General features: G+C 45.2%; 1 protein-coding gene across 5 annotated transcripts in view; it reads right to left on the bottom strand.

Moving 5' to 3' along the window:
* LOC146796812 (metalloproteinase inhibitor 3-like) overlaps positions 1-20,479 on the bottom strand; it is a 234,557-nt gene that overhangs the window by 137,948 nt on the left and 76,130 nt on the right. For all 5 annotated transcript variants that reach the window (XM_085629535.1, XM_085629537.1, XM_085629536.1 and 2 more), the window contains one exon: positions 2,258-2,424. In XM_085629535.1, the coding sequence (XP_085485661.1) occupies positions 2,258-2,424 (167 nt within the window). The remainder of the gene's footprint in view (positions 1-2,257; positions 2,425-20,479) is intronic.

Raw genomic sequence — 20,479 nt, forward strand, 5'->3', positions numbered from 1 at the left:
GAAAGAGAGAGAGAAGGGAGCCCCTTCATTATCAGAGGACTTGGGCTGGAAGAGCCTTTTAAGAACTGAATCAGTGAATGAACAACGGTAACCTGTAAGGAAAAACCTATTGTCACACGACACAACTGTGTCACCATAACATTGATTAACAATCTATATTTATAACCAAAAGTTCATTTGTTGTGAAATTAAGTAAGAAAAACAATAAAATACATGTATTGGTTTTTAAATATTTAGAGCTAAGGAAATAATTGCTTATCTTGACTGTGAGCAGCCAGAAAAGAGGCCGATTGTAGTCAGGATAGCTGTTATAGAGTTTCCTTAGCTTTGATTGGTTTTATTAATCTACTACTGTTATTCTCCTATTGGCTTGTAGCCCTTGAGCCTTATAGGAAATGTAGTTTTATTTTGCTTCTTGAGTCCTGTAACTAAAATAAAGAAATTAGGTATAATACGAGCCTCCGGTCTTGCAATAAAATGACAAGCTCATGCGGGCATTAGAATTTGGTTTGGAGGTTGATGGCTGTCCCCTCAAAGAGTGCTAGTGTCTGCTTCTTCCCTTTTCTCTGTCTGGGTGCTTCCAGGCTCCCTGTGGACAGCACAAAGGCAAGGACTGAGCCGGCATCCAAGCACAGATGGTAGAGGGAACACAGGGCAGCAGGCCTTTTCCACCTTTGCACCCCATATCTGGAACGTATTAATCAGGACCACCCCAAAGCTGCTCCAATATAAGAAAGAGTTAAAAACGACATCACATCACTACCTCACAATGCACTAACAGTTCACAAACTAGCTATCCCTCCTATCTCTGGCTGACTTTATGCTCATATTTGAGCCTGTACATTGCTCCACTGATTTTTGACTAGGTTTGCACAACATAAATGGCACATACATATACACATACATGTTCATTGCCCCTTAACTGAGATTTTGTCTTTTGTGTTTTTTTCTAATTTTCTGGCTTTCCGGATTCGCAGTTTGCTCAGCACTGTTCTGCCACGCTCTCGGTCTACTCCAGTGCTTTGCTTGCATGAAATTCTTCTGAAGTCTTTATTCTCTCTTACTAAAAATATACTTCCATCTTGCCAAAGGAGTTTTTTAATACCTTTTGGGCTGCCTGCAACACTCCCAGGAGACATCTCCCAGTTTCCAATCAAAGAAGGATGTCAGGATAGTCATCCTTTCCCCTGAAAAGCTCGGAAGGAGAAAGCCTTCAACTATTCCACATTTAGAATATAATACACACTTGTAGGTGAACAATCTAATATTTAAAACTACATAACTAACACTTTGTAAAACTCTGAAAATGTTTGCACTGTGGTTTTAATCTGAGTACAAGTTTCCTTTGGTATTTGATTCATGCTGAACAGCTGATGCAACTCTTGTTGCAGTGAGGATGCACTGGAGCCACTAGACTCTTTATCTGTGCATCACAGAATGACGCCATCAACTGGCATAGACTGGAGTGGAATATGATTGGGGATGCTTGTGTTCCAAGATGTATCTGTGTGTCTCCCTGGTAAATGGAGAACAGAATTTCCTCCTTGCAGAGATAGTGATGAAAATTAAATTTCTCCCTCAATGCTAATTCTACTTCCCGATTACAGATACCAAAGAACACTCATTTGTCTCCGGGACACCTTTGGCATTCTTCTGCACAGGTAGAAGTACATGGGGTCCCTATTGTCCCAAATGCAAATAGCCATCTCCTGGCAGTGAACAGTAATCACAAACTCAGAACTGCCCAGGATGTATCTGGATGTACTTTTGGTGTTCTTTGTTACAGCATTATGTGACCACTCAGAAATGCCCCTAATGGCACAGGATACTATCTCCCCACCAGCCTAATGTCCTTCAGTACACATGGATCATTACCAAGTTGTAGTGTGTGATGTATATTTTGAAAATCCCAATCTAACCAGGCTTTTCTGCAGTGTAAATAACAAAATTCCAACAATATTGGGCACAGTCAAACCTTAGAACACTAACTAACCTAGGGTGACAGATATTAAAGATGCCGCTCACCCGACACTACATCTTCAAGAGCAGCACATAGTGTTTGTGGGGATGCAGAACATTTCTGTACCTCTTCCTATGCTTGACCCCATAACATATGCCTGCTGTTTGCTTCCATAGGTTTCCCCGGGTGTACAGAACCTCATTGGAGCAAAACCTTTCAACTGATGTCCAGATAAAAACCTCAAACAGTCAGAGAAAACTGAACCAGTATCAGACGTTCAGATTTAACAATACTTACCAAAACCTGAGGTGCAGAAGACCTCCAGTGGGTGGCGGGGATAACACATGCAGCAGTCTGTGCTTGGATAAGCTGAAATTGACATCAAAGCCATTACAAGCCACAACTGGATCTTGGCCTCCATGGTGATAATGGGGAGTGTCAGAACCTTCTTGTTGTCTGTTGACCTGGCACAATAAAAGAAAACGGACGTTATAGGTTTCAAAACTGTGAATTAGAAAAGTTGGACCCAGCTGTTTGGGTCTTTGTCCTGGCCCTTTATATTTTCTTATTCTACAAAACTATACATTCAAATAAAAATATAGCCAAAATAGGCACACATGTGATCAAACAGCCTCTTGCAATACAGAGATGAAAGATGAATGAATGAGTTTTATTCATGATCGATTACTTAAAATCTATACATGAAGGCAACAAACACAGCGTTTCCTGAGTACAAATATAAACAAATGTTAAAACCATATTAAAAGACTTATCAGCAGTACCTCTTAAAAGAAATGACATTGCAAACATTAAAATTCTTAGCAGGAATAGCATCGTGATCCAGCAGCATGTGTATTAACGTTTATTGACATAAAACCAGATTTTTTTTTTATGAAGGAATGCGATTAGATAAAAGAAATAACACAGAGGGGCAGATTTACAACCCCTTGCGACACTTTTGCCCCGCCATTGCGCCACTTTTGTGACCCAGCGGTGGCGTAAACAATGCGGCCAATTTACAACGTGACACATCTAGGGAGATGCGCCACGTTGTAAAGCCCTGCATCACATTATACCTGCATCAGGTATAATGTATGCAGGGTGGGCATTCCCACGCAGGAAAGCCTCGTAGACGTGACACTGAAATCTACAGGATTTCACTGCGTAACTTCTATGATGCCAATGCGTCAAAACCTTATGCCTGCTTGAAGCAGGCGTAGAGTGATGCAGTGTAGTGGGATTAGGCCTCAAAATGCATTGGTGGAGTTGCGTCATGTTTGTGACACGACTCCAGCAATGCGTGACTTCTGCCCCTACAGATGCACAGAATTTCTGACGCATCTGTTAATCCTTGAGCCATGGTGCACCGTATTGTAAATACAGCGCATCCATGGTGACGCAAGAGTTTCTCAGAGTGGCACAGGGAAAGTGACGCATCTCTACAGATGCGTCACTGTCTTGTAAATATGCCCCGAAGAGTTGAGGCAGAAAAAAAGAAAGTGCAGAATGCTTGTGGCGCGACATGACAAGCCACAGGGGCAAAACTTTCTTTGCATATGTCCTTTAAGACATGCGGGGTCCAATCATTTTTTCAGTAAAGTGCTGGTGCAAGAGAAGGGGGGTGGGCAAGAGAGCAGGCTGGGGCTCTAGACCCCAGTATAACGGAGAAAGTGCACGAGTTGTGTTGAGACTGGGTCAGTGTCACCCAGGTGTGACATTTTGGGGTGTTGATTGAATAATGTCCGTGCATTTCCCCAGCCTTGCTGAGGTCATTGGAGAGTCATTTGAGGAATACAGGTCCGAAGCTCTTCTACAAGTTCTTATTCCATTGGCCCAGAATAAGGAGACTAACAGGCAGTGACTGTCACTGGAGAGTTTGGGGCAACAAAATAATAAGTGGAACCAGGATTCCCTGTGGTAGTTACAAAGTCAAGGGGCATTGAAGTCCATGATTGGTAGGGTGAGAAGCCTCATGTATATGCTTTTCCTGCGTGCATGGGCTGTGAGTTCTTGATGAAGGTAGGACTGAGCTTTCCCTGGCGTGTAGGAGGCATCAAGTGCCCCGGAAGTGGGGCAGTAACAGAGTTTCGATGTCCAGGCCAAAGGAGATTTACTTGACCTGCACGTTTACTGCCCTTTTCCAGGCTGAGAAGGCATGTCCTGCTGTTGTAGATTGGTAGCCACACTTTTCAAGTTATTGTTTGCCTCTACTAAATATGCTTACCATGGGGAGTCCCCTGCCTCGAACATTTTGAGTTCTGCTATCGGCGTATTCTCGGAGGGCCGTAGGGTCCCAATGTAGAATTTTAATTAATTAACTTGACACTTGAGGTCCATTCTCCTGAGGCCCAGCTCCTGTCTCAACCTCGCTGTTCTGGCTTGCTGGGGAACATAAAAGATTTTTTGGGATGCTGAAATTTGAGTGTTCTTAAGTTGCATTTCTAATGTGCCAGGAAAGGTTAAATGGCCGTAATTTAGAGCTGGAATCAGTTTTGCTCTCAGGACATTTAGCATTGGTTCAGCTGTTGGGCTTTGCAGGTGACTATTAAGGCATTTCAGGCTGTGAATGACTCCTACGCCGTCTGTTTTAAGATGCTTTATTTGAGCCGTAGGTTTGGCCCCTTCGGTGAACTGCACCCCTAGATAGTTGTAGTTCGCAACTGTTATTTGTAGATCCCTGAGCCGCCAGTGTGCCTGTTTCTTATGGGGGGTATTTTCCAAAGATGACAATTCTGTCTTTCCCTGGTTCATCTGAATTTTATTGGCCTTGTTGAACCTATGAAGAGCATTAAAGCCTCTCCTCTGTAGACCTATTTTTGTGTGGTCCATAATCGCGATACCATCTGCGCTCTGCATAATTGGGAGGTGCACCCTTCCCAGCCTCGGTGTAACTAGACTGGCACCTTCTGTTGCTTTGCCAGGTCGGCCGTGTAAAAGGAGGGGGCCAACACACGACCCTGCATGACTCCATTGTGGGTAGGGACCTTTGCAGTTGCTGTGATGGGGCCTGTTTTTATACAGACCCAAGTCACCTGGTATTATAGCTTTGAGGAGCAGAGGGAGGACCCCCCATGCTGCTAGTTTTCCACACAGCTTACCCCGGCCCATCCTGTCAAAGGCTACACTGTAGTCAACGAAGCAGCAGAACAATGCTGGTTGTTTGCTCCATGTGGCTCAATGCGACAGGTACGCTAGTTTTATCACGTTGTCCATCGTGGATCTTTCTGGCCTTAAGTCGGATTAGAAACATGAAGAGATGCTTTTTTCTGTTGCCCAGGCCTCCACCTCTTGCAATAAGATGTGTGCATGTTCTTTTGCTTACAGGTCTAGAAGGGTGATAAGCTGGTAGTTTGCAGGGTTTGAGAGATCTCCCTTTTTGTGAATCGAGAAGAGATTTGACCCTCTCCATGAGGTCAGAGTCGTTGCAGTGGCAAAGGCGTACTTGAAAATTAGAGTGAGTGTATCAGCCCAAAAGACTTGTACAGTTTTGAAGACTGAGGCGGGTTCAGTGACTAAATATCGAGGGACATAATATAGAATGCCCAAAATATCGATGCCAAAATATAGAAGGACAGAATATCGACTCCCTATCTACAAACAGGTAAGTACTAAAATATCGATTCCAAAATATAGAATGTTAAAATATAGTTAGCTAAAATATCGAATTTTTTAAATGTATTAAAAATAATATAAAAGTAATTAAATATCAAAAACAATTAAATAAAACATATATAATATAATATAAAAAGCTTAAAATGTAAACATAATAAAAGTAATGTAAAAAAAGTAGAGATGTTGTTGGATATTGAGAGCGTAAAAATGACTATTCCCACTCCAGTGAGTGCAACAGTAGGGAAAACGTTGGATAGTGAAGGGGGAAAAATTACTATTCCCACTCCAAAGAGTGCAACAATAGGGAAAGCGTTGGATAGCGGGAAGGTAAAAATTACTATTCCCACTCCAGAGACTGTAACAGTAGGGAAAACATTGGATAGCGGGAGGGAAAAATTACTATTCCCACTCCAGTGAGTGCAACAGTAGGGAAAGCGTTGGATAGCGTAGGGGTAAAAATTACTATTCCCACTCCAGTGAGTTCAACAGTAGGGAAAACGTTGGATAGCGTAGGGTTAAAAATTTATATTCCCACTCCAGAGAGTGCAACAGTAGGGAAATCGTTGGATAGCGGGAAGGGAAAAATTACTATTCCCACTCCAGTGAGTGCAACAGTAGGGAAAGCATTGGATAGCGTGGGGGTAAAAATTACTATTCCCACTCTAAAGAGTGCAACAGTAGGGAAAGCGTTGGATAGCGGGAGGATAAAATTTACTATTCCCACTCCAGAGAGTGCAACAGTAGGGAAAGCGTTGGATAGCGGGAAGGGAAAAATTACTATTCCCGCTCCAGTGAGTGCAACAGTAGGGAAAGCGTTGGATAGCGTAGGGGTAAAACTTACTATTCCCACTCCAGTGAATGCAACAGTAGGGAAAACACTGGATAGTGTAGGGCTAAAAATTACTATTCCCACTCCAAAGAGTGTGACAGTAGGGAAAGCATTGGATAGCAGGAGGGTAAAAATTACTATTCCCACTCCAGTGAGTGCAACAGTAGGGAAAGAGTTGGATAGCGGGAGGGTAAAAATACTATTCCCACTCCTGAGAGTGCAAAAGTAGGCAAAGTAATGATTTAATTTTAAAATAAGATTACATTAATTATCAATACCAATAAAAAGTTAATTAAAAATAATTACCAATTAATAAAAATTATCATTGAAAAATATTATTTACCAATTAATAAATATTCATTACCAATTAATAATTAATTATCAATTAATTATCAATACATATAATTAAAAATTAATATTTACTTTATTACAATTAATTTACTTCTCACCCAATTCCCCTATAAACCCACAACCCACTCACAATAATAAAAAATACAATTAACATTATCAATTAATCAATGAATAAAAATTATTAAGCAATTAATACAAATTAATTACCAATTCATACAAATTAATTACCAATTCATACAAATTAATTACCAATTAATAATTATTTATCAATTATTAATACACATAAATAAAAAAAATAATATTTACATTATTACAATTAATTTACTTCCCACCCAATTCCCCAATAAACCCACAACCCACTCCTAATAATAAAAAATACAATTAACATAATTATCAATTAATCAATTAATATAAATTAATTACCAATTAATAAAAATTAATTGCCAATTAATAATTAATTAACAATCAATTAATTATCAAAACATATAAATATAATTAATATTTAATTAACCATAATTAAATTACTTCCCACCCTATTCCCCTATAAACCTACAACCCGCTACGGAATTAAATTACGCAAAAATTGAAATAACATAACATTCATTAGTTTAAAAAAATTAAACATACATTACAAAAATAATACATAATTTTAACACATATACTACCATACATAATACTAAAAAAAAAATCGATATTATAGATATCTATATTTTGAAATTCGATATTATGGTAATCTTATGGTAATCTATATTTTTAAATTCGATATTATGGAAATCGATATTTCATACCCCAATTTCGATATTCTGACCATCTATATTTTGATAATTCGATATTCAGTCCACTCTATATTTAAAATTTGATATTCTGGGCAGTCGATATTTCTGAATCGATATTTAGGGTGTTCACCACTGAGGCGGGAGTCCCTTGGGTCCCGGGGCACAGTCTCGCCTCATTTTATGTATGGTGGTTATGTCTGAGGCCTCTGTGGGAGGAGAGGGTGGTTGAGCGTAACAGTCTGAAGCTGGGAGTGACTAGGTGGATGTTGTTTCTTTCGTCTGGTCACTCTTATATAAGAGTTTGCCGTGAGTAATCCACTCTTTCCGCCAAACCATTCTCCTTAGTCTGGGTGCAATTGATGACTTTTTGTGTGCTTTCAAAAGTGGGAGTGATTCTTCTCTTGTAGGATGGTAAAGATCTTTAGCCACTCATCTGAGATTTTGGGGTTTTTTTTGCCATACGTTCCGCTGTGAGCGGCTCTGTATACTGAAATAGTTTGTCCATTGAAGTTTGTCACCTTGTCCTTTGGCTGTTTTGGCCCTTTAGAGGTTTTGCTTGGTTGTGGTCAGTTCCTTGGTTGTGATTTTGGTTTGGGGGCAGTTGGGATAGTGGGGATCCACCCCTTGGGCTGTGCTTAGGTCTGTAGCAAGTTCCTCCCAGTGGGCTAAAGTTGTCAGTGTGCTGGGTGACTTAACGTCTGCCTCTTCACTTGGGATCCACTTATTTCGTTTTTTGCCAAGATTGTCTTTCCATTTGACGTTCTTCCTCTGTTGGTTCCCCAAGTTGAAGTAGCTGAAGTGAGGCCTTGATGTCTAATTGCAGGGTTGCGTGCAGAGTTCTCTGGTCCCTTTCGCTTCTGTCATCTACTTGGAAGGAGCCGGGAGTGGGTGTTAACGGTTCACTGATGAAAATATAATCCATAGTGGATATGTTCCTAAAGGTAGGAGGAATTTGGCATTAGCTTGTTTTAGGGATTGTGCGGAGACTAGCCTATGATTTTTAATGAGGATCAAATGATACAGCATCTGGGATTGGTCTGGTTAACTTACTGTGACTGCCCAGGTCCCTGGTATTGAAGCCTCTGGCCATAATTGGCATGTGAGAATTGTATTTATTTAGCAGCTCTTCATTTGTGGTTATTAGAGAATGTATGGCCTGTTTTTTCTGCTGCTGTGCAGGGTTAACATAACAGTTGATTAACAACAGGCGAAGTGGTTGGAGGTCACATTTTAGACCTTTGATAAGGAAAGCTTGGAGTGTGCGTGTGAATTGGTAAATATTGCAGTGGCCTCTACTTTTCAGTCGTGCTTGACAAAAATGGAGAGTCCTCCAGATGTTTAGCCAAAGATGTTAAGTTGTATTGCTGAAGTATGGAATTCGTAATAGCCTGGGAGCATGGCAGTTCCGTTGGCCCAGGTCTCTTGAATACATAGAATGTCTTCTTTTTGAAGATCGTCAAGAGCTGAGTTGTCCTCAATGATTGTCTTGAGGCCTGCCACATTCCAGGAAATGATTGTTAGCTGTGGGCTGGGGACGGCCACCCTAGGATGTTTACCTTGAGTCCAAATGTGTGGGTGGTGTTAGGGATGCCATTTGTGGAGACTCGGGGCAGGGGGAGCCCACTGCACATGTTCCTGGTCCACATTGGCATCCTGGGAACACACGGCCCTTTGATCATTTGTGCATGATATTTTAAACGCAGTGGGGAGTTGGCACCCGTCTTCAGGGTTTGGGCCTGGAGCACGTGGGGATATTTCTCTGGGTGATTTTGTTTAATGTATATCCCCAATTCTGCAAGCAGGGACGCTTCCTTAAGCATGACAGCTTGATGTAATTGTTGGCATAGGCCTTCCAGCATTGACTCACCATGGGAATTGCCATGGAGTTTTTGGAACCTAAGCCAGACAAGATTGTCCAAGCGGATGTGGGCCAAGGATGGTATATATTTTAATAAGCAAAGAATGTTGCCCCTGCCCCTGTGTGTGTTGATCTTTAATGTGGTATCGGGGGTTAGCACTATCTCTAGGGCACCATTACCCGCATTTGCAGTGATTGGTTCCAGTGCTCAGGTCTGGTGTACCGGGGTTGGGGGCGACATTGGTTGGATTGGTGCCCAGAGTTTCCACTTTTGAAGTCACGTTTTGAGTGGGGCCGAGGATTGGCAAGGCAATGGGCTGTCCCTGTAGCAAGGTGGTTACATTGATGGGGGACCGGCTGGGGAGCCTGCTGACATTAGTGATTGACTCATTGGTTAAAGCAGCTTTTGTGCTTGCATATATCCTTTCCTTGTTTTTGCGGTTTGGGAGAAGGAGTCATAGGGACTAAACTTACTGTGACAAGTTCTTTCTTTTCCTTGTTTATCTTTGAGGATGGAGGTGTCTTAGGGGCTGCTCTTTTTACTGCAAAGTCTTTAGTGCTGTTAGTGCCTGACCTTACAGTGAATATAGGATACAGCTGAATGGAGTCATTTTCTGCTGGTAGATGCCGATTTTTGGTGGTTAACTGAGACACCAATCTTTTGGCCTTTGGGGCCCTTTTTGTGCTGTTTCCTAATTATTTTCTTAACCGTGCTGGAGAGTGGAACACCTGGCTGTGATGGGCTGGGTACAGCCTCCTTGTTGTCCCCTCCAGCTGGCTGAGTGCTAGTACTGGGACTACAGTCCGTGATAGTAGGTGGGTGCGCAATGAGATCGGGATACCAAGATTCGCCAGAGGACGGTCTATTACATTTAATATTGGAATGAAAAGGGACTCTTCTAGGTCTTCAGCCGCTGGATATTTGCTGCAGTGCTCTGAGGGCCTGCTAGCCACAGGGAGGCCTTCTTTGCTTCTGACTATGGCAGCGATTTCAATTTAGACCTATGGGGGAGTAGCCAGTCTGTCAATAATGGCTTCAATTGAACAGGAAAGCGGCCTATTCTCTAGACAGCCTTGGATTTTGTTTCCGATAAGTTCCTGGCGCTCAGGTCTGAAAGGCGCTGTGCATTTGACGGTAGGGGGTCTATCTGTAACTCAATTTTGGTGGACTGTCATGTCAGTGCTCTGGCCATGGAGTGTTGTGCAGCACTGATTGAAGTCAGTTGCAGGTCTACGGTCCCATTGATGTCTTGGGTATCGGGAGATGATTGTCTTGTTGCGTCCAGGGTTCTAAACAGCTTCAGCGTGAGCTCCAGCATTTTTTCTATCTTGGACTCCAGATTGTGGTAGAAAAATGTGGAGAGATCTCCAAGATCATGGTTGTATTCCGGTACAGTGGTTGTGCTCGTGCTTTGTCTGGTTGTGTTGAGAGGTGGACTGAGCTGAGGCCTGAATGGGGCCAGGTTAAGTTGATGTATTTGTGCGGTGATTACTTGAACGAGTTTGGTGATGCTTTGGAGTTTAGCGCGTTGTCGATGTTGTGTGTTCCTGCTCCAGAGATTTTAAGACCGCGGAGTTGGAGAATATGTTAGAGGACTGCCGGGAATTATGATAAGCATTTCCTGGTGCCATGCACAGACTTAGGCAGGATCAAGACCTGTGTTTTCTGGTTGGAACACACTGATTACTTGGAGCGAGGGGCTGTCTTAAGCAGTCCTTAGGGAGCGCTACCTCTTTGCCCCCCTTCTGACTTGAGGAGCTTGCAGTGTGTGCATCACCATGAGCGTGTGTGGCCTGGAAATACTGCATGGTGAGGCCTGTTGATGAGTGCTTAAGGGGGGTGGGTGGAGGCAAGGGTGCACATAGTATAAACTACAGGTGTTCCTGAGAGATCACTGAGACAGGGAAGACTTTTACCTTGGTGGCCGACTCAAGGTTTCATTCTTTGCATACTGTTTTAGTTCCTATGCTCCCCCCCGTAGCGTACTCCAAAAAGATTAATGATGCCCAGGTGAGGCGCTTGCCGGCTTTCTGCGATACTAAGGCTGTTAAGAGCCATCCGCATGTTGTTGTCTGCAGCAAGTGGAGTGGGCTGCTCAGGGTTATGGGAGTGTTGAAATGACAGACACCCCATTAGGGCCTTCAGGGATGGGCTTTGATCGCTCCCTTGCTCTGTGCCAGCTGTGAGCGGGTTTGGAGCAGACAGATACATCCAGAAGATGGGTGCAGGTTTATTTACTTAGGCAAAGATTGCTTATTTGCCTTTGCTCCCTGGGTAGGGGTGGAGTCTGTTTTATTTATTGTGGGAGCACACAGAGAGAGACAAACGGCATGGAGTCAAGTTTGACCATTTCAGTACCCCTCCGGCTTAACCCCACTCCGCAACCCTGATTCTGCTGCCAAGCCTCATGCCAGCCTTGCTGTGACCACCCTCTGCTGACTGCTGCTGACTGCTATCGGGCCGGGGGCAGACCGGGCGACAGAGTAGGCCAAGAACAGTGCTGACAGTGAAACTGTAAATGTGCATGCAAGTGGGCTTGTGGGGAGGAGCAGGCGGGGTGAACCTGCCGCTTCTTTACCTTCCAGAGTACCCAATGCAGTTCTGGGGTTCCTGAGGCCTTTCCACCACCTTCCACAACCTTCTAACAACTTTTTCTGTCCAGGATGTGAGGTGCAGGTCATGGGTTGTGGATGCGGCCTATCTCAGACGACCACCGTGGTGGCAGAAATGAAAGGCACAGCCATGGCAATTGAGCCACGGCGGGCTCCGACCAAGGCGCCACAGCACTCATGCCACATGTACGCCTGCGCTTGAGACTCATCACGCTTGCCATGCAGGTGCGCGTGCCCCTCCAGCTCTGCGTCTGATGTGCTTCCTTTCTCCTCTCTCCACCTGAATTAGGGTAACGTTGCCTGTCAGAGAGGAAGGTTGCGGATGGAGAGCTCCACACATTACTCTCTTTCCTTCCATTCTCTGCAACGCTACAGCAACTCACACACCAAGTGCAACCCATGAAATATCTTATCTTCCTCAAGGAACTATTAAAGCATCAGTGAACTAACCATTCCCCCATCAATGGAAGTCATGTTTTAACAGTATTATATATTTGACATCACTTAAACGGTTTCCATTGCTCACTGTACCCTAACTAATGGTGGTCACAATGTTTATTCAGGTAAAATAAATTGGCAACTTTCATGATTTTTGAAATTCACAACCCTGTTAATTTTTGTTAACTTTTTTTCTATCAGTGACCTATAACAAGTTTCCCCACAAAAATCTTCCAGCAAGCAAAGTATCAAGCTAAAAGTTAATTAACGAGTTATTTTCAGCGACATGGGTGACAAATCTTCACATCAGTTTGCGGAGTTTTTTTCTTGCAAAATTAGTTCTTGTGAATCTGACCAATTCTATTTTTCAGTTTTGTCAGCGCATCAAATTTTATACTAAGAAAGTGTGGATTGTTCTGAGGAACCGACACGCCATCTAATTGTGTATCTAGCAAAAGAAGATCTTTGGATCGAAGTGGAACTACGTGGAAGGGTGGGAGCATAGAAGATCTTTTAATCAGAACCCTAAATAGGGGACCATGACACTGGGGTGAATGTATGACATTGTTCTGCATTCTGTCCATCAACTGTTTTTGCATTTGTCACCCCGATTGGGAAGGGTATGCCCAGACGTGGGTCCCGTGCTCTCCATGCCACTGGAATCAAGCTATCCTGGCTGAAGAGGGGTGAAACCCCGAAACCGGTCCTAGGATGCTTGTTTCCAGTCCAGGGAGGACCTGGCTTGACAGTTCGGGCTGGACTGTTCCCATGAGGCACAGGGTCAAGACTGATTTGCATATGGCTGGCTTCAAACTGGAACGGCATGGTGAGCAAAAAAACGATGGATTTAGGCCCAGATCTCTGTATTGCGGTGAATGTATGACATTGTTCTGCATTCTGTCCATCAACTGTTGTTTTTGGACCATGACACTATGCCAAACCCTGAGTACTGGGATCTGGATCAATGATGCTTTTATGCACCATCAAAACTGTGTTGTTGCTTTACAAAGAGCCAACGGCAAAGTCCCAGTCACTTACTGGCGATCTTAATGACCGAGTCCAAGTTTCCTTGTCCGATTTATATCTTATCACTGCACCCCTGTATAGGAGTACCACACCATCCAGAATTCCTGGGCCAGAAGTTGGGACAATAGTCCCCTTGTTAGCGGACCACTCCAGGGATAATTTGCTTAACTGAAGAAACCGTTAATTTGCAATGCTTTTGGATCTGAGGACATGAGCAATGTACCTGCACCCTCTTAACCTCTTCGGTGCCCGTGACGAGCTGGACTCGTCATGGGCCGCGGTGGCGCTGTGCCCATGACGAGTCCAGCTCGTCACAAACCCCGCCCGCTAATGTAACGGCCGGCACAGGGCGGGGAAAGGGGCGGGCACCGAAGGGGTTAACCTAGAATGCAAAATGTGATCTGGTAGTTGACCGTATTTGTGATCCAACCCCTCTATTTCAGCACTATTGCAGTAACAGCATCCTTTTAGGAAGTACAACTCCTGCCCCAGCTGACTGAATAGTGCCTATTTGTTAGTAGCCCATAACCTTACGTTTTTCGCTGGGGGAATACCAGGATTATGCTAAATCTTAGCTTACTTCCCTGCTGAGTGTCCCTCGCATAATCACTGATATTTATTTGCCTTTTGCGGCTGCAAAATTTTAATGACATTGCCAGCGCCTAACCCGGGTGAAAGAAAGGAAGCATACATTGACAAGGGACTTGGCCTACTCTTCACCCTCTGTGTAGTGCTCTGGACTGCTATGACAAGCATAAATAAGGCCTTAATATCATGTGTATCAGTTCATCTTGTGATACACATCCGCTGGGTAGCTGAAATGCTCCCTATCTGTCGTACCTTGTAGTTATTCAATGATGACAACAGCGAGACCTTTACTGGGCTGGAACCATGGATGCTTAAACCAGAACTTGGGCCAACTTCAAAGGTGTGTCCCCGTATTGAATTTCCATCCACCAGGAACAAAGCCCGTTTACTGGTGTGCCTCCTGGCACGCCTCTGCTTGGCGATACAAAACATTCTATCCAGCAAGCTGACAGTCTGGCGTTGACAATACCCATTGTGATCTACCCCCATCCTCCTGTGCATTGATTATTTGGCTAAGCCATGGGGACCGTGAATAGCTTTTTGAACCTCCTGTCCTCTGCCCGAATAGCACGCACCCCCTCACTGTACCCCAAAGGGGCCCCCATTACTAGATAGGGTGAAAATGTCTTGCTAGCTTGGCCACCACAGGCTATTATACATTTGTAACCATCCTCCCCAAAGTACGCACCTGCCCCGCTACTGGTGCTTCTTAAGAAGAGGCCTTAGGGAAAGCCTGTCACGGTTAACAATATAAATGGTGCTGAAACATTACGTTGGAATATAACAAGTGCAGTTTTCTGTCCTGGTGCAGTCCCCATGTATGTGATTCCACTGGACACCTCTGCCTACTGTGCATGACCTAGGTACTTAGTCCAGCTCGCTTGGCGGCCTGTCTGTGAGTCAATGCACCAGCCCCAACTGGACATCCTGCTGCTGTCAGAGTCTAATGTTACGTGCTGCATGGCCCCTACTGCGCCTGCCCCCCTTGATAAGACCTCTACCTCATGTAGGTTAATAGGGGACCATTACATGACCGGTCAATAAATTTCCCGCCGTGTGAATGTGCGGACTACTTTGGAGCCCCCCGTGGTCTTACCTTTTGCTGGTTGTTACTAAATATTGCCTGACACATACCACGCTCTACCAAAGATCTATCAGGTACTTCTGACATACCTCCTGGCCTGCACCATGCATAAATCACTTTCACCAGTCAGAAGGTAATCCTCTTAAGTGCTGTTCCTGTTACTTATTAACGGTACCACTATCATTACTGGTTACTAGCGTACTGCAAGCGTTTGCCAGGTACGGCTGGTGGCCAGCTCCCCTACGGAAAACCCGTACCAGCTGTGCAATCCCTTCGACTAGCTTAGGGGTGCATACGCAGGAGAACTACAGACTACAAGGATTCAATGGATGGCTTTGGTTGATGGAGTCCAGTTTCCCCGACCGAAAGCTCGGTGTGCAGTAGCTGCACCACACTACTAGATTTAGATGATATAAAGTGGTTGACTGCCCATCATGGAAAATTACAAATCATGAGCCTGGAAAGGGTGTCCCATAAGATCTTTGATGGCATAGCCAACAAATTTGGCAACTGTACGCCCTTCTTCCGTTTGGAGGGTGGGCGGGAGGCTAGCCAAGTTAAATGAAGTTAGGTTCTGTGTCGACCTCTGGGATGTGTCTCCCCGTGCTGATTCCAAATCCTGACTGGGGGGACCCATTCCCCCCTGAGCAACCCCCTGTCAGTGCAGCCTCCCCAAGATGGCTCTGCGTGTACTAGGATGCCAGGTAAAGCTTTCTGCTAACCTAGCATTCCGTTTGCCTAACCCATACCAACCACAAGAATGCATAACTCGGTAGCCTTTCACCCCTGTATGCAGGCACCTCAGTCTTCCTCCTAGCGCTCTCCCCATACTTGGCGCCGCTGCCACCCCAGGTTGCCACCATCGTAGCACGGTTCACACCCAGTTATCGCAGACCGATACCATGCAAGATAAATAAAGACACATATGATGAGTGCCATAATGAATGAGCTCCCATGCCAGCTTGATTTTTTGCTTCATGGAAAAACAGTTTTCCCCCTTATATCCCGCACCAAAAACCAACCCCGTCTTACAAAGAGGACCCACCTTAAGGAAGGGTAGCACTCATCTAGTGGTGCAGCACCTAGCGGGGGTGGTGGAAGTGTGCAAAATGGGCGTTCAGGTATATTGGCAGTTGTTATGTTATGTATTGGCATTTGTAAGGCGCATATATCACCCGAAGGTCTTGTGCTATGCCGTGACTTCATAAAACATGCATAAGGGTGGGCACCGATTACAGCAGGGAGCTCTGCCCAGTAACTGCCCCCCCATTAGAGACCCGGGCAGGAAAGTACACTCGACACCCCAAATATCGTTGACCTGACAGCTGTCCAGCTGTGCCCACAGACCTCACAGATAGCAAACAATAAGTGCTTGAACTGTAGAGAACTACATGCCAGGACGGCATCAGGCCACTCAAGTTGGCACCACACATTGCTCCTGCAGTGCTGCCAAACCTAGTCACATCACCTACTTACCCGGACACTTGTGCAAGTGTGACGATTCAGTCTATTCCAGGCCCCCAAGGCTATAGGAATGACTTGGGCAGCAGACAATAATAATTTTAATGTATATTGAATTAATCAATGCCTGCTGTTGTGGTCATCTCTAAAATAGACAAGACAGCGCTGGCTTAAGGCAGGCTGTCACAAGCGCTGGTGTTGTCAATTAAGTGAAGTGACATGAAGAGCACCAGAAACCACCCGCGTGAAGAGCACCAGAAACCACCCGGTCCAATATAGCGCAGGTAAACTAGATGCTGTAATATAGCACTAGTAGGCCATTGCAGCACTTTATTAAAGTCCATGGGTAACCTTCTCACAGTGTGGCATTAAACACAAGAGGCCACACCCACAAACCCCCCCCCCCCCCCTTTTCCCCACCCCCGGAAGGGGCACCAATGCCGCTCAGCAGCCCTATGCTGCTCGGCCAAGCACAATGGTCGAGGCACCCGTGAACTGCGTGTGCCCAAACTTGCTCCCCCCGACTATTTGTCGAGCGAGAGCTCAGCCCAGCACCTCACGCATAGCTGTCACTGGGCCCTGCACCTCACCACCCAGCTGTACAACCCACAGCTCTGGTCGTAAGTCGCACCTCTAAAACACAGGCTGCAAAATGTCCGCTTGCACATTTACCATAGAACACGAATCATAGCTGGCAGTATCCTGAAAGGTTCTGAGGCAGAACCATTTTACATTTAAACACACATCAAGAGCCACCTTCAAAGTAAATCGTGTACTCCAAAATCCCTCTGCCAATTAACGAGTCGTTTCCTAAACGCTCGGACACCTTCGGGCAAGTTTACATTGAGGCAGGGCCCCTACCCTGACCTGCAGGCTGCATCGACATCGAAGAGGGATGTTACCTCCTAAACTATCCCGTTTACCTTGAAAAGGTTTTTATACTTTTACCCGGTGCAGTAATTGCGAAGATGATATTGCTAGAATGAATTACGGGTGCTTGAGAGTGCACTGTGCAACCTTGACGAGCAGCAGAAAGGACACTGAATTATACCACAATCAAGTAAAGTGCCTGAACACCCCAAGCTAACCGCATCCCCTTTATAAGGATGTGCCTGTAACAGTAAACATTAACATTGGCCTTCCGTGATATAGTGTTTACAACTATTTTGAAAATGCACACTGGTTACCCTAATTAACGCTGTGCCCTTTTAACTGAGCTACGGCGACGCTAGATCCAGCCAGTGGTAATGATATTCCTTGACGAAGCGACCAGACTGCCTTGGCCACTTTGAAACCCCACCGACACTCAGCGCGCAAAGAGGGCTTCGCAGTGCAATGCCAGACCTTAGCTCTTCCCGCGGTCCCCCACCAGAGCCTTACACAAGCAATTAGGCCTCTTGTCATTCGTCCTGTGGGGCAGTTGAGGATGAACTGCAAAACAACTCAAGGGCATTTTCTTGTTCGCCTCGGGCATAGTATTCCCACAACAAGGTAGCATCAAACGCAAACGCAGGGCTGCGAGGGGCGACCCCCCCACCACAGGGGCCTCCCGCGATGGGGCCCGACAGCACAGGCCAAGGGAGACCACTGTACACTCGGGACCAGCCCAAAGAAGCTCACAACGCTGAGGCTACCGCACGGCAACCAGCGGCATTCTAATAACGCACTGTGCTGCCAGTGGGGACAAATTCAATGCTGTGCCTACACTCACCAGCCTCACGACGAGAGCTCAGGACGGCGTATCCAGGAAGACCACCAGCACCACGACAAACGGCGTGAAGGGAGTGGCCAAAAGAGGGCGGGAGAGGTAGTTATAACTATCTCCCCACCCACCCATGCCCGGAAATGACGCGGGCATGCGGACCCAGAGGGGGTCCCTCAGCACTAGGCTGTATCGTGTGTCCTCATGTGGCACTAAGGTGGCCGCCCTCTTATGAGGGTCCACTGTGTGGACAGCGGGGCAGCCACATAGTTGTTCTTCCTTGACCGAAATCCAGACCCATTGCGCAAATAGAGGTTTCAGAAGGACTAAGGGTGGGGCAGGTGGTCACCACTATGACGTCAGCTATGGACTAAGGTTGTGTGGTATCTCTTTCAATACCGCTGGCATTTTGAATTGATGTCTACGTCAGGGAACCCGGAAAAATGCAATATTGGCCCCTTGCAACCAAACGCTGAGACAAAGTGACCGTACTAGCGCACATGCTCGTTTTTAGCCCTGATAGAGAGCACAGATATGTGATACACCCTCTTAAATAAGAGGTCAAAAACGAAAATTAAAATGAAAATAAACACTGTGCATGTGTGCTGACAAAGGGCTGGATGTCACTTGTTACCATTTCTCCTTTTCCGATAGAGGTTTTCCCAAATCCTTTGCTTTTCTGCAAAGTTTGAGGTGTGCCTCCTTCAAAACTGAAATTGTGTTATCTCCAGAGTCACTACTGATGACCCCTTGGACATTTGTGGCATGAAAATGACCACGTCACCCTGACCTGCATGCATTTCTCAACATGGCTCTCACTGGTGCATGTTTCTTCTAGGCTGGGATTAAGCCTGGTGCCAAACTGAAGTCTGTCTGTGCGTTCATTCCTGCAAGGAAGCCACCAACCAGCCAAAGGAGTGCAAAGCCACTGTCTCAGACCATCAAAACCCTCTTACTGTCACACACTATAGACTGGAGGCGGGTGCCCAAGAGGCATCTCTCTAAGTGAAATTAAGCTGAATAGTGACTGAGTTCTACGTTCCTTGTCTGTCAATCAATCAGGTTACTTGAAAAGTGCAACTACTCACCTGTAAGGGTCTCAAGGTGCTAGGGAGGGTGCGGGGGCGGGGACAGCTAGTGTGCCCAAGACGCAGTGGTTCAGTCGAAGAGCCAGGTCTTAAGGTCCTTTCTGAATTGAGGCAGTGACGGTGATTGCCTGAGGTGCAGGGTGTTCCAGGTTTTTGCTGCAAGATAGGAGAAGTATCTTCCTTCGGCCGTGCTCTTGCGGATACCTGGGATGGTAGCCAGTTGGGCAGAGCGGCAGTCTCCGGTGGGTGTGTGGAATGCGAGGCATGGGTAAGGTACGTAGGTCTCATGTTGTGTAGAGCTTTGAAGGCGTGCGTGAAGAGCTTGAAGGGGATTCTTTTGATGACTAGGAGCCAATGGAGGTCTCTCAGGAGGCAGATGATGTGGCTGCAGCGGGGGATATTGAGTATGAGTCTGACCGAGGCATTCTGAATGTTCTGCAGATTTTCGGAGGTGGCTGAGGGCTTTTTGGGTTCACACATCATTTCCCCACTAAGGTCAGAAGCCCATCAGATTTCCTTGATCAACAAGATCTATCTTTTCTAGATGTAGAGCCATTGATCAAGTGTCACCATCACCTTAAAGTCACAAGAAATCTTATAATTTGAAAAACCTAACCCTAATCTGGGAGACAGAGCAGATCTCCCAGCCCAAAAACTCTGAACTCTGACAATGAGAATGTTCAAATTACTAAATTAATGAATTGTTGATGTTTCTGAAAGTTTGCATTTATTGGATGGTATAATTTTACAGATGACCAGGATCAATCAGCTAGAGACATTGGGCCACGTGTATCAAATAAGCATTTTGTGATTATCGAATAGTGATTTTCACCAAGTCACTAATCGCAAAATGCTATGAATGTAAGGAATCACCAAAGATTTAGCGATTACTTAAAATTGCCTAATAGCGATTTAGTAAATAGCAATTCGCTATTAGGTAATATTACTATTACAAAAATGCCCATAGGTGCAAATGATTTTGTATCAGCTAATTTGTGATTACCTAATTCACAATACTCAGATTAAAAATAACAAAAGAAGGTGCCAATGCTGCACTGCACTTTCAAACACAATTAAACAAATGAACTGACTT

This window comes from Triturus cristatus, chromosome 10, assembly GCF_964204655.1.
Source record: "Triturus cristatus chromosome 10, aTriCri1.1, whole genome shotgun sequence".
In the NCBI taxonomy this organism is placed as follows: Eukaryota; Metazoa; Chordata; class Amphibia; order Caudata; family Salamandridae; genus Triturus; species Triturus cristatus.